At 41.5% G+C, this 15,760-nt stretch overlaps 1 protein-coding gene across 1 annotated transcript; it reads right to left on the minus strand.

Annotated features, from left to right (window-relative positions):
• Nucleotides 1–1,155: 1,155 nt before the first annotated feature.
• Nucleotides 1,156–6,583, minus strand: LOC125139951 (succinate receptor 1-like). Its single transcript, XM_047806564.1, has 2 exons — nt 6,493–6,583; nt 1,156–4,641 (listed from the first exon to the last, which is right to left on the minus strand). The coding sequence occupies exons 1-2, from the start codon at nt 6,493–6,495 to the stop codon at nt 3,709–3,711; spliced, it is 936 nt and encodes a 311-aa protein (XP_047662520.1). The 5' UTR covers nt 6,496–6,583; the 3' UTR covers nt 1,156–3,708.
• Nucleotides 6,584–15,760: the final 9,177 nt, after the last annotated feature.

Raw genomic sequence — 15,760 nt, forward strand, 5'->3', positions numbered from 1 at the left:
TATGCACCTCTATGAAGTTCAAGGCTTAATGAGCCACCAAACCAATTAATCAGTGCTAAGTAGTTACAGGTATTCAAATCAACAAAATGGCAAGGGTGCCCAAATTTATGCACCTGTCTAATTTCATTTTGATGCATATTGCGCATTTTCTGTTAATCCGATAAACCTCATTTCATTACTGAAATATTACTTTAGTGTCCTTCAGTTATTTGACAGATCAAAATTAAATTGCAATATTTATACGTGAAAATCATGGAAATTGTCAGGGGTGCCTATACTTTTGCATCCGACTGTATGTCTATTTTTGTTTATTAATTTATTTAATTTAATATAAAATTGTGGGGCACGGTGGCTTAGTGGTTCCCCGTGACCCGAGAAGTTCGGATAAGCGGTAGTAAATGAATGAATGAATGAATGAATGAATAATATTAGTATATTAGTATTATTTTGCAGCATACATATGTTTTAGATTAAGACAAGAAATAAACTGTGTGTAAAACACGATTACTTTGACATTTTTTCCATTATTTTGGGGGTTTATTGCTTTTGGTTTTTGCTCTTGACAAAACCTCTGAGAATCTGAATGCCCTGTTTTTGGAAACTTCACCTGCACCAGTGCCGTGATTGAAGTCTCTGCTTCCACAATCCAAGAATTACAAATGGCCGGAATGCTGCACTGGAATGAGCTCCTTTAGAGCCAGTGACCATAAAAGGTTAAAAAAGAACATTTTACAGAAAGGGAGGGCAGAAAGGAAGAGTTTAGAGCCGGTCCTCGAAGAACAAGAGCTTCCACAGTGTTTTCTTAAGTATTGAGAAAAATTAGATTACATTTAGAATTACAAACTCAATAAAGAAGGAACAAAAGCGTAAAATAAGTGAAACGTCATCTGACTCTCAAAAAGTTCAACAAGGTCAATTCCTGAACTTCTGCTCATTTTACAGGATGTAATCTCACCGACGTTTATTAGAATGTTATTGTTAAATGTTCCATCCAGGTTTTATTCTTATTATAGAGTGAGTGAGTGAGTGAGTGAGTGAGTGAGTGAGTGAACATTCTTCTTATTAGTGCTTATTACTTTAATAATAAAAACCAATCACAGTAATATTTCTCTACACAAAATAAATGAAATTACTGCATGAAAGCACACAATAATATACCATAAGCTCAAAGTTTTATTCACAATTATTCAGTAGTAACGACAGGCATTTAGCTGGAATAATAGCATTTTACTGCTAAGACAATAGCGCCCTCTAAAGGCGCATGTCTGCAAATAAATCTATTTCACATGCCAATATTTCACCTTTCCATTCGGAAAACATTTAAATTTACCAAGTTCCAGGATTAACTTTGAATAAGTTAAAGATTATAACGAATATAATCACAAGACAAAGTAAAAACATTCAAAATAAAAACATCAGAAACCACAAAAATGCAAACTCTAAACTTTTACTTAATGCCACTAATATTTAGGAATATAGTTTGGTCAAAAAAAATGAAACGTACCCAGTTTGCATATGAAGCTCAGGAATTAAATAAAATAATGGGTTTCTATATCTTTTTTTACATTTAATGCATTTAGCAGACACCCTTATCCAGAGTGACTTACAACTGAGCAACTGAGGGTCAAGGGCCTTGCTCGGGGGCCCAGCAGTGGCAGCTTGATGGACTTGGGGTTCAAACCCATGACCTTCCGATCAGTAGCCCAACACCTTAACCACTGAGCTACCACATCCCACATCCCGTCTTTCAGCCCACAACAATATTCTGTGGGTACAGCAGTGGGTACAGAGGTGGGTACATTGGAGGGTACAGCAGTGGGTACAGAGGTGGGTACAGAGGTGGGTACAGCAGTGGGTACAGCTGTGGGTACAGAAGCAGGTACAAAGGTGGGTACATTGGTGGGTAAATTGGTGGGTACAGAGGTGGGTACAGCGGTGGGTACAGAAGCGGGTACAGAGGTGGGTACAGAGGTGGGTACAGAGGTGGGTACAGAAGCAGGTACAGAGGTGGGTACAGCGGTGGGTACAGTGGTGGGTACAGAGGTGGGTACAGAAGCGGGTACAGCAGTGGGTACAGAGGTGGGTACAGCAGTAGGTACAGCGGTGGGTACAGGGTCATTGAAACTGGACATGTAAGTGGACAGTAAGTGGGACAGTGATTCATGCTACTAGTTAGAGAGCGAGAGAGAGAGAGAGAGAGAGAGAGAGAGAGAGAGAGAGAGAGAGAGAGAGAGAGAATAAAGAGTGTGATAATTCACTATTGCACTTATTTGGTGTATATGGAAATAGACTGCAGTGTGCTTTACTAATGACTGTACAGATAGCACACACATTTTTCTTACACAACTGACAAGGACTTCTGTCTGAATCATTTTATTTCCCTGTAAACATTTCTATATCTATGTATGCATCTGTGTCTCTCTATGTAGAGAATGTAAAGAAAACAGCAGCGGTTATACAGCAGTTATACAGCAGTTATACAACAGTTATATAGCAGTTATACAGCAGTATGCTGGCACGGTTTTGTGCTATTTGTTCCCTTGGAGGACTCGCAGGTGAGGCTGAAGTGAGGTGGGAAATACCAAAGAATCAATATTTAAAGAAGCATTTCAGACCTGTCTGACCCTGATAAACATTAGAACACATAAAGAACCCTGATAAACATTAGAACACATAAAGAACCCTGATAAACATTAGAACACATAAAGAACCCTGATAAACATTAGAACACATAAAGAACCCTGATAAACATTAGAACACATAAAGATCCCTGATAAACATTAGAACACATAAAGAACCCTGATAAACATTAGAACACATAAAGAACCCTGATAAACATTAGAACACATAAAGATCTCTGATAAACATTAGAACACATAAAGAACCCTGATAAACATTAGAACACATAAAGAACCCTGATAAACATTAGAACACATAAAGATCCCTGATAAACATTAGAACACATAAAGATCCCTGATAAACATTAGAACACATAAAGAACCCTGATAAACATTAGAACACATAAAGATCCCTGATAAACATTAGAACACATAAAGATCCCTGATAAACATTAGAACACATAAAGAACCCTGATAAACATTAGAACACATAAAGAACCCTGATAAACATTAGAACACATAAAGAACCCTGATAAACATTAGAACACATAAAGAACCCTGATAAACATTAGAACACAAAGATATAAAGAGAGCAGTTTTCTTGTTTCCACCCAACAAACAGTGGGTACAGTATATATACATACAGTATGAAGCAGTAGGGTAATTGTGGTAAATTGTGAATGATTGTTGTTTTAAATTTTCTGATGTTACACCTCCTCTGTGTCTCAAGGTCAGTGATAAAAGGTAGTTTTTAGTTCTAAAAGTTACCAAAAATATCTTTGTCCATATGATTATTTGATCATATGATTAAACCTTTCTATTCTGCTGAGTGATCTCTTACAGGACGATTCTGTCCCATGACCCTGAACATAGGATCACTAAATGGTTTAATGAGTGTAAAATTTATAAATCGTATGTTAAGGCTTCAGCAGTCACTGAATTTCAGAGTGATGTGTTACAGACTGTTTGCTGCCACCATCATCACCAACTAAGTAAAGATGTTCTGTATGAATTTCTCTCCCCAGTTCAGTTCTACAGTAAAATCTATTCAAAGCTCTGCTGAAACCTTTGCTTGATAGGTCAGGCTTGTTTATGACGATCTCATTATCATCCTTTTAATCTGCCTCCATTTGTCCTGCAGAGCTTCTTTAAAACTGTCTGTCATGAGGAAGTAAAACACAGGGTTGATGGCACTGTGAGCGAATGCAATTGGCCGTGTCACTATGTAAGCCCCGTTGATGTAGTCTACAACACACTGTGACAATTTTAATTCAGGAAGCCGTGATGCAAGACGCACATTTCTCATGACATGGAGAGGTGTGTAGAGCAACAGGAACATGATTGCTGCAGACCTCACAATCTTTACTGGCCTTTGGAAAGATGTCCCAAGCACTTCCTGTCTTTTCACTAGTACAGAAACCATCTTTTGTGATGCTAGGAACAAACCTATAAGAGGAATCACATATCCAGTTATAGTGAGAACTAAGCTGTAGATCAGAGTAACTTTGGCCACTCCCAGACTCGCAAAATCACGACACACTGTCCAGTTATTTTGCTCCAAGTCCTGGATGATGAAGACGATGAGAGGAGCGATTTGAATATTCATCCAGATCCAGTTCAGGATGGTGATGCACAGCGAGGCCTTGAGAGTCAACAGGATGTGTTCTCGCTGTGGGTGACATATCAATAAGAACCGGTCCACACTTACCCACATCATGAAAAGAATGCTGGAGTACAGGTTCACATGGAGGATATAACGATTTATCATGCAGAGTGCAGTATTGAATTTCTTCAGGTTGTGAGCGTAGTTATAGGACAGCTCAGGTAAAGTGCACAGGAAGACGAGGTCAGACACAGACAGGTTAAACAGGTACACGTTAGTGGACTTCCAAGCAGGGAGGCAAAAGATGTAGCCTAGGATCACCACTAGGTTTCCAATGAAGCCAATGGTAAATTCCAGACCGTACATTGGTGAGAGGTAATCTCTTTCCAACAGTGGACTGATTAACATGGAACAGTTTTCCTGCAGATATAAAGATTATTTTACATATAATTACTGCACATAACGAGCTCGATTTTCCTGCCAATCTAATCATAATTTACCGGTAAATGCTGCTGTTTTGTTTTTGTAGGTTGGACACGATCCTGTTGCTATTTTTCTCATTATGACTTAACATGTTGTTCTAATGAGTGTGGAACTGTGTGAAAGAAGCTTTGTGTATTTCAATATAAATTGTCCATATAACCCAAATTCTAACTATATACAGCATTATAGCATTCATTATTAGAACAGTAAAAAAAAACAACTTGCTAAGTTGTTCAAATGAAAGATGTTTATAACTTCATATGCTATATTTTATTTTAACCAGCAGTTAAATCCACACCAGCTGAGATGCAGCAAAAAAGCATCACTCATGACCTCCCAGATGCTCTGGTTAGGACTGCTGTGAAGTCCAGATAAACAAGGTAATTTGGTGTGAATCACATTATTTAGATATATTATTTAATATTAATTCTTTTTAAATTAGAAATAAATACATAAATATACAAATAAATAAATAAATAAATAAATAAATAAATAAATAAATAATTAGTAGTAGTATGAATCAGATGCTATTCAGATATATTAATTCATATTACTTCTCTTTAAATGGAAAAAAAATAAATAAATAAATAAATAAAATAAAAATAAATAGTAGTAGTATGAATCAGATACTATTTAGATATATTATTTCATATTACTTCTCTTTAAATTAAAAATAAATACATATATAAATAAATACATAAATAAAATACATTTAAAATAAAATGAAATAAAATAAAATAATAATTATTAGCACTAGTATGAATTAGATACTATTAAATATATTATTTCATATTACTTCTCTTTAAATTAAAAATAAATAAATAAATAGTAGTAGTGGTATGAATTATATAGTAAAAATAAAAATCAATAAACAAATAACTCAATTAATATCCCTAAGAACTTGTTCTTGTGCTTTTGCCATGGCCATGAAAATAGAGCCCATATTCTCAGTGGTATGAGAACGTAGACAGAGAAAATACCCAGACTTCATTCCACACATGGGATTTCTCATGATAATTAAATTATCATTCTCATTTCTCAATGATAAATAAATGAAATCAAAATTTATTTGCTTAAAAACGATCAGTTTTTATAAAGAACATATTAAAAGACCAGGTTTAATAGCTCTAAACAATAAAACAATAATGATAAATAAATATGCTCCTTCTCATTATACAGTCAGCAGAGTATAAAATCTCTGTAGCTCTGTAAAATAATACCTACAATTAATTACCTCTCAATGTAATATTTCATTTTTTTATATATATTTATAATAGTATAGATAGTATTGTTGTTCCTCTACGTGATCCCTTAAAGACTCTGTGCTGTATTTCACACAAAGGGTTTCAAGATGAACTTGGAATATCCAATGGAACCTTAAGCAAACCTTAAAATATTACCATTAATATTAATACTCTCTATTAGATAATAGATTTATAACAGTGCTGATTGTATATTTATACACTAACTGAAGCATCAGGTAGAGAAACAGAACTGGCGTATTATATATACCTGGTGTTTTAAGTTTTTAATTAAAATAACTTTAATCTTTACTGTTAGCAACAATGTGCACTTGTGTTTAAGCACAGTTAGCATTTTATCTTGCTAAATATTATCAAATGTATATATAAATATTATAGATTTTATTAAAAATTTAACAATTATTTCAAGAGAAAAAACTCCTGACAATGTAATACCCTTTGGCATTAAAGGTACTCATTAATACATATTTATATAAATTAACTAATACACGTTATCTGTCTCAAAGTAGATTTAAAGCGTTCTTACCATTATGCTGTTTGTTCTGCTGGCTTTGGGAGACTGAACTCAGCTTTTCAGGGCTCTTTATTCCCAAAATCTCAGCACCACCCATTTGTAGCACATCATCATTAAGTGTAAAGTGTACACTGTATTTATTTGGTATTTTTCTAACCTGAGATATGATGCAATGACACACTGATGCAACCTGATGCAACGATCACTTTGGTGCTTTTCTTCTATCTTTTCTTTGTCTCCGTGTCTGTCTTTCACTCCTGTTTATCATTTATTGTCAATTTATCGAGTTACAGACGGAGAAATGTTAAGTTTTCATGACTGCATTATTTGATGGATTTTTTTTTCAGTTGTCTTGTACATTAAAGCTTGATATCAGCTTTAATGTTCATAAAGTAAGCGTTGTTGGATGGTCGTTCATATGGAACCTTAAGGACACCAGACCCTGCTGCCATGTTCCAGCTCCTAGACGTTATTTACAAGCCTCAGATAGCAAACTGATTTTGCATAAATTATTCATTCATTCATTTCCTACCGCTTATCCGAACTTCTCGGGTCATGGGGAGCCTGTGTCTATCTCAGGCGTAATCGGGCATCGAGGCAGGATACACCCTGGATGGAGTGCCAACCCATCACAGGGCACACACACACTCTCATTCACTCACACACTACGGACAATTTTCCAGAGATGCCAATCAACCTACCATGCATGTCTTTGGACCGGGGGAGGAAACCGGAGTACCCGGAGGAAACCCCCAAGGCACTGGGAGAACATGCAAACTCCACACACACAAGGTGGAGGCGGGAATTGAACCCCCGACCCTGGAGGTGTGAGGCGAACGTGCTACCCACTAAGCCACCGTGTCCCCTTGCATAAATTATCTACTACTAATTTTATTTGATGAAAGAAATGGGTCACAAATATTAATTAAATATTAATATCACCCCTGATTTTAGATACTGTATTAGAAATATACTGCATGTGGCACCTTTAGTAGCAACGACTGCAACCGAAAGCATCCAATAACTGGAGATCGGTCTTTTACATCACTGTGGACGAATCTTGCTCTTTTTTGTAGAATTGCTTGAATTCAGCCACATTTGAATGATTATTAGCTGCTAGTTTAAGGTTCTGCCTTAAATAGTGAACATAATTAATGGTTCCATCAATTAGCCAACAGCAAAGCATCCTCGGGCCATCACACAACCAATACTATGTTGGTCTGTTGGTACAATTATTGTTGTTACCTACTATTGAATGTTGCGTTACCCTGAAAATGATGGTACTGAGTACAGTTCTTTTCAAGCCAACTCTTTTTTTTCAGTTTTGTAGTGACCAACACGCTTGAGATTAGAGACTGCTCACGCAACTTAAAGCTATCAGAGAAGAATTTAGCCATTAATGAAACTTTTATGAAGCTGTGTTAACAACCTCCACTGGTACATTGTTATACAACCATAAAGCTGCTTTTGCCAATCAATGATGTCTGCCTCAGTGTCATGCCCTTATTATGTTTCTTCAATGGACGAGAGATTCCATGGTCCATAATCTTCTGCAGCACCCATGTGGCAATGACACAGTGAATAGATGATCTCATAAACGATTATATGTCAGTGACCTGAAGGTTTTATTTTCTTTTATAGATGAATACTGTATAAAATCAGCAACATCTATGTTTGGAGTGATTAACAGTGATTAGATCCTAGGATTGGAACTTACCAAAACATGAAGGTCATTGTGGTGAAGGACAACAACACATGATTAAGAAAATGAGTGAGTGAGTGAGGGCTCAGATTTAAACCTCAAATATTAAACTAACACAAATCGTTGCTTCAAGGCAGAATTAGGGGATGGGTCGTGGATATTCCTGCCATCCTAAGCTCCAATATTCCAGCCTCACAGAAAGGCACAATTGACAAGTTAGTACATTTTTACACGGTTAATGAACAGACCAAGATCAAAGCTTAATTTGCCAAAGTTCAAAGCAAATGATTGCAGTCTTGTTACTATAAAGGCAGCTAGTCAGAATGAGTCGGTTTTCAACAACTGAAATCAATTTAATTCTATAAATGAAGTACTTTTCTAACCCACACAGTACACAGGAGAGGCACTACAATGCCATGCACTGTCTCACACATTCTGTTGTGTAACGCATCATCGACTTGGTTTAAGAGCACTGGATTTGTCTTGGTGCGACAGGTCGGAGTGTGTTATAGCAGTCAGACTGCAGGAGTGAGAAGTCATGTGATCTGTTGCAGAATGGGCTTCTTGCCCCGTCTACTTTATCAAACAATCTATTTTATCAAACAACAAAATGAACCCTAATGAACTAATCTCAATCATTTGACATGCGTAATGCTTCACGAAGGAATTATATGCTTTGTTCCTGGGATTTTAACCACAGGTCCCTTTTTTGTTCTAGTTTTCAGTAGCATTATTTGTGCCTTTTTGTCCACTTCCAAAAAATATGGAAGAAAAGTTGTTTTTTAACGCTTTCTCAATCAACACTGAAAGGGACAAAAATGGAGTTTAATATATTTAAGGCAAATCACATTGATGGTTTAAGGATATTTGTGGGCAGTAACAGGGAAAAGGAGGCAGATTTACCTCTGTGAAATGTTTAAATGGCATAAGCATATGTAAGTGTGTGTGTGTGTGTGTGTGTGTGTGTGTGTGTGTGTGTGTGTGTGTGTGTGTGTGTGTGTGTGTGTGTGTGCATTTCCTTATTTTTGTGTGCACACACACTGTGGGTTCCTGTGCACACACACTGTGGGATTTATAAAGCCCATGGGAATCATACATGCTCATAACAGCCTCAAACTTAGTGATGTCATTTCAGCCATGTTCTGCAGCTCATCTTTCAGTAAGTATAAACTGTATGATCCTCCACACAGCACCATTTAATACAACACCCTCAGCATGCAGGGTCTGTCAGTCACTAACAGAATAAAATACACTGTTGATATTTAATATTTACATATAGAGCACACAGTTTGCAGCCCACACCAACACTGTGATCCTGTAAGGAGGAGGCATACGGCTTTGGATCCATTTGCAGCTTAGTTTAATGATAATCAGAAGAGAGGTCAGACAGGCAATAATCAGGACGGGCAGAGGTACAAATATCAGAGTATAGGTGAAAATCAGAGTCGAGAACAGGCAAAAGGTCATGGCAGGCAAAAAGCAGACAGAAGAGCCAGAAACAGGAAACAGAGTAATACCAGGAAATCAGAACACAGGAAAACGCTCAGAATGACAGTATGGAGACTAGTCGAGTCCTCATACAGAAGTTCATGTGTGGTTTTAAAGGGAGAGGAGATGAGAAACAGGTGGCGGTGATAATGAGCTGGGCTGGTGGTGGATGGGAGGTGTAGTCCGGAAGCTCGCTAGTACTCCGGAGACGCATCTCTATGGAGACACTCAGGCGGCGGCTTGTAGTTCGTGACAGAGCCCCCACCCACCCACCCACCCACCCCCCCGCGATGCAAGAACGGTTGTGGCGCCGAAGTCGACCCCGTGAACGAGGAGCCGGTTTGTGGGGGAGCCGTTGGTGGAAGTCCGCGGTGAGTGACGGATCCAGGATGTCTCCAGCTTTCACTCACGAGCGCTCCTCCGGACCGAACCTCTCCCAGTCAGCTAGGTACTCCAAACGGCCCCCTCGGCGCCTGGAGTCGAGTAGTTCTCAAACTAGATATATATCCTCGCTGTCGACTGGCGGGGGGGGGGGGGGGGGATGACGGTGTCAGGATCCTCTCTCGGCTCCTCAGCGGGTTTCAGCAGAGAAACGTGGAAAGTGGGTGAGATGCGGTAGGTGGGTGGCAGGGCGAGACGGGGTTGACCTGCTTGATGATTCGGAATGGGCCCACGTACCTGGGACTGAGTTTAACGGCATGGGAAGACGAGGGCGAATGTCACGGGTCGAGAGACAAACCCACTGGCCGGATTGGTACTCGGGGTGTTCCTTGCGATGTCGATCAGCTTGAGTTTTCTGTGCCCTGACGGCACTCCGTAGCCGTCGGTGCGCTGCCGTCGGTGCGCTGCGTCCCACGTCTCCTCGCTCTGGCGAAACCACTCATCGATGGCCGGCAGGTCGATGGGTCTGTCGGACCAGGGGAATAAGGGAGGCTGGTGACACACTGAAAAGGCGTCGGGCCGGTGGCGGGTTTAATTAGGGAATTCTGGGCATATTCGGCCCAGATCAGGTACTTGCTCCATTCGTCCTGCTTGTGCTGAGAGTACGTACAAAGGAAGCGGATGATTTCTTGGTTAAGGCGTTCTGTCTGGCTGTTGGATTGTGGGTGATACCCTGAAGTGAGGCTTATTTTGACACTCAACCGCTCGAAAAAGGCTTTCCAAACTCACGAGGTGAACTGGGGACCTCGATCTGAGACGATGTCCTCGGGCAGACCATAGTAGCAAAAAACGTGGGTACAAAGCATTTCTGCTCTCTCGAAGGTGGTAGGGAGCTTGTTAGCGGAATCAGCCGGCAGGCTTTAGAGAACCGGTTGATGACAGTCAGAATGGTAGTGTAATTGTTGGAACGAAGCAGATCAGTGACAAAGTCCAGGGCAATGTGGGACCATGGGTCGTTGTGGCACTGAGAGTGGTAGTAACAGGAACGCTGGGCATTGGTGTGAGGCTTTGGAGGTTAGGCATGCCGTGCAGCTTCGGACGTGTTTGTTGGTGTCCGTGACCAGCGTTGGCCACCAGAACTTATTTACTTAGGCCGGGCTTGTATGTAGCAGCTCTAGGAGCGAAGTACGCAGGTGTTCAGGCACGTACGTTTTGGCGATCGGGCTTTCGTCTGGTGGTGTCGTCAGAACATTGGCTTGGGCGATCTCGGTCTCGATGTCCCACTGAATGGGTGCGATGATCCGCCTCTCAGGGATGATGGGCTCATTGGGCGTGTGTTGGTCCGACTCCCGATACAGTCGTGACAGGGCGTCGGCCTTTCGTGTTCTTGCTCCCCGGTCTGTAGGTCACTGAAAACTGGAACCGGGTGAAGAACATCAGGTACTCCAGGTTGCGGTGGTCTGTAAGAACAATGAAGGGATGCTCGAATGCTGCTTTCATGGCCAGCAGCTCACGGTATCTCACGTCATAGTTTCGCTCTGTCGGAGACAGTTTGCGAGAAAAGTAGGTGCACGGAAACATCTTATCAGCGGGTACCTGGCATTGGGACAGTATGGCTCCTACTCCTGTGTTGGACGCGTCCACTTCGACTATGAAGGGTCGGTCCGGGTCAGGGTGGTGGAGAATAGGTGCTGAGGTGAAGCTCTCCTTGAGCTGGCTGAATGCAGAGTGCGCCTCTGGTGACCAGGTGAGGTGGCTTGGTGCATTTCTCGTCATTGAGGTGAGGGCCACAGCGATGGTGCTGAAGCCACGAGTAAAGCGGCGGTAGAAATTGGCAAAGCCTAAGAAGCGTTGTAACTCTTTGAGGGTCTGTGGTTTGGGCCACTGTAACACTGCCTGCACCTTGTGTCGTCCATGGCCACCCCCTCAGCTGAAATAACGTACCCCAGAAAGGCCGTCACAGTCTGATGAAACTCACATTTCTCCGCTCTGACATAACTGATGCCGGATGAGGCGTTGTAGCACTGCCCTCACGTGTTTGACCTGTTCCTCTTCATTCTCGGAGAGATGAGGATGTCGTCGATGTAAATGATCACCCAGCGATCTAGCAAGTCCCGGAAAACATTGTTGATGAATGATTGGAATGAATGACCGCCAGACTGTTCGATAAGCCAAATGGCATGACCAAATATTCATAGTGACCTGATTGGGTTGAGAAGGCGGTCTTCCACTCGTCCCCCTGTCTAATGCGGATAAGATTGTAGGTGCAGCGGAGGTCGAGTTTTGTGAAAAACCGCGCTCGGCGAAGTTGCTCCAGGGCTGATGGTACGAGTGGAAGGGGGTATCTGAACTTTACGGTTATGTTGTTGAGGGCCCGATAGTCAATGCATGGTCGGGGCCCCCCGTCCTTCTTCTTGACGAAGAAGAACCCTGACGACGCTGGAGACACAGAGGGGCGGATGAACCCTTTCTTCAGCTCCTCCTGGATATACTCAGTCATGGCTGCGGGCTCCAGTTGCGAGAGTGGGAAGATTCTCCCCCTAGATGGCGTTGCCCCAGGTAGGAGGTCAATAGCACAGTCACAGGGACAATGAGGAGGCAGCTCTGTGGCTTTGGTTTTGCTGAACGCCACCCCGAGGTCTTGGTATATTGGTAGACCGGGAATGTTGGCGGATATCGGCGTGGCGTCGGTGGTGTTGAGCTGACTGGGCTTGGCCGGTGAGCTGAGTCACGAGCTGCGCGACCGCTGCTGTATCCTCGGCTGGCGAGGTCTCCTGTAAGGAGGAGGCATACGGCTGTGGATCCATTTGCAGCTTAGTTGAATGATAATCAGAAGAGAGGTCAGACAGGCAATAATCAGGACGGGCAGAGGTACAAATATCAGAGTATAGCCGAAAATCAGAGTCAAGAACAGGCAAAAGGTCGGGGCAGGCAGAAAGCAGACAGAAGAGCCAGAAACAGGAAACAGAGTAATACCAGGAAATCAGAACACAGGAAAACGCTCAGAATGACAGTATGGAGACTAGGACTAGGAAATCAGAACACAGGAAAACGCTCAGAATGACAGTATGGAGACTAGTCGAGACCTCGCACAGATGTCAAGTTCATGTGTGGTTTTAAAGAGAGAGGAGATGAGAAACAGGTGGCGGAGATAATGAGCTGGGCTGGTGGTGGATGGGAGGTGTAGTCCGGAAGTGCGCTAGTACTCCGGAGACGCCTCTCTATGGAGCTGTTCAGGCGGCGGCTCGTAGTTCATGACAGATCCATGATGTGTGATATAACGTGATGGGGGAAGTCATGACCTAACGGTTAGGGAGTCTGACTCCTACCCCTAAGGTTGTGGGTTCGAGTCTTGGGCCGGCAATACCACGACTGAGGTGCCCTTGAGCAAGGCACCAAACCCCCCAACAGCTCCCCGGGCGTCGCAGCATAAATGGCTGCCCACTGCTCCGGGTGTGTGTTCATGGTGTGTGTGTGTGTGTGTGTGTGTGTGTGTGTGTGTGTGTGTGTGTGTGTGTGTGTGTGTGTGTGTGTGTGTATGTGTGTGTGTGTGCACTTTGGATGGGTTAAATACAGAGAACAAATTCTGAGTCTGGGTCACCGTACTTAGCCGTATGTCACGTCACAATTGTTGAGGTGGATGACTTATTTTCTTCATTTCTCCTTTGCATGGAGCGTAGCAGGAGTTTTTAGACTTTCTGAAGCCAGGATTTAGACTTGACAGAGATTGTGTCAAACTCTAGTAGAAGCCATCCACACATTTGTGATAAACCATAAGCAGCTGTCTGCATCACCATGATTTCTAAGCCAATACAATTTATGTGAAAAAAGCTCTTTATCTATCTGTTCAATTTATATAGCACTTAGGTTTAAGGTTTTAAGAAGCTTGTGAGATTGACCTGAGAGTGTAAATGGAAAAAAACTATCCTATAGTTAAAGTCCCTGTTTACTGTGTGATGGCTAGTGAAAATTTCTGGGTGTTCATCTAGCGGAGAACCTCACCTGGTCACTCAACACCAGCGCCATCACCAAGAAAGCCCAGCAGCGTCTCTACTTCCTCCGAAGGCTGAGAAAGGCACATCTCCCTCCCCCAACCCTGACCATGTTCTACAGAGGGACCATTGAGAGCATCCGGAGCAGCTGCATCACTGTCTGGTTTGGGAACTGTACGATCTCGGATCGCAAAACCCTGCAGCGGATAGTGAGGACAGCGGAGAAGATCATTGGGGTCTCTCTTCCCTCTATCATGGACACTTACACCACACGCTGCGTCCGCAAAGGCAACAGCATTGTCGATGACCCCACACACCCCTCACACACACTCTTCACCCTCCTGCCGTCTGCCCTCACGACCAGACTGCGTAACAGTTTCTTCCCACAAGCCATCAGACTTCTCAATAACCGAACTGTACTATACTGAGCACAACATACACACACATCATCTGTATGGACTGCACAGACCCTCACAAAACACACACACTGTTTTGCACACTTTTCTGCTGTTTTTGCACATATTGGACAATATCTCAGTCATCTGCTGTTTTTTGCACAACTCCATATATAATCCAAAGGACCTGCTGCTAAGAACCTGCTGCTGTTCATTCTTTTACTGCACAAAATATTGTTTGAACATTCAGTATTTACATACAGTATGTACACTGCTTCGGTCGGTCGGCGCTGTTTCTGTTACTGTTTATTGTCTTTTGTGTATTGCATTTTTTGTACTTTTTGTATTGTCTTGTAACTTAATGTCTGCACTGTTTTTTGTCCTGCACTGTCTTTTGTCCTGCACTGTCTTGCTTGTCTTGTCCTGCACTGTTTGCACCAGGTTGCACAGTTGCACTTTATGTGGCTAAGACTACTTACATGTCCTTAGCCCTGTCTTTGTTTTATGTAGCACCTTGATCCTGGAGAAACGTTGTCTCATTTCACTGTGTACTGCAACAGCTATATATGGTTGAAATGACAATAAAAAGCTTCTTGACTCTTGACTTGACTTGAAATGTAATAGATTATTACTGTGTACATGACTGAGGACTCTCTGAGGACCTGAATGTCCTGAGCTTTTATTCTCACCCTTCTATTGTCCTGAATGCTGATTCTGCTTCCCAAATGTCAAGAATTACAAATGGCCTGAATGTTTTCACTGTAACGAGCTTTAATGCCGATTCCATCATGTGTGTAACAGAAAAAGAGAGACACAAGGAAGAAGTCATTTAGAGCTCATGGGAAAAAAGGACTTTCACATGTTCCTCATGTACAGAACCAATAATAGTCGGAAGTGTCTCCTCCTGAACAAATTTTCTCCTTCTGAACTTCTTTTCTTTGTTGATATTTCCATAATAAGCTTTATTTAATTCCACTAAAGTGTTTTATTTTTTCTCCTTGCATATTTTATTGATTATTACTGTTTATTTTATTTCTAATCATTTATGAGAATGAAAATAATTTTTTTCCCCAAAAATGTAATAACTACTGAAACACAGTCATGGAAGAAGGTCCGATTTTATTCATAATTGTTAAGTAGTAATAACAGGCGTTCCAGCAGGATAATAGTATTTTACCGCTAAGACAACAGCGCCCCCTACAGGCACACGTCTGAAAAAGCTATTTGTAACTATTTAATTTGACCAAGTACTACAGATGTTTAATAAGTTACTAAATAAATGACCTCACTAATAAATGCAAAGATAGCACAGAGACACTGAT

Source organism: Tachysurus fulvidraco, chromosome 22, assembly GCF_022655615.1.
Source record: "Tachysurus fulvidraco isolate hzauxx_2018 chromosome 22, HZAU_PFXX_2.0, whole genome shotgun sequence".
Taxonomy (NCBI): Eukaryota; Metazoa; Chordata; class Actinopteri; order Siluriformes; family Bagridae; genus Tachysurus; species Tachysurus fulvidraco.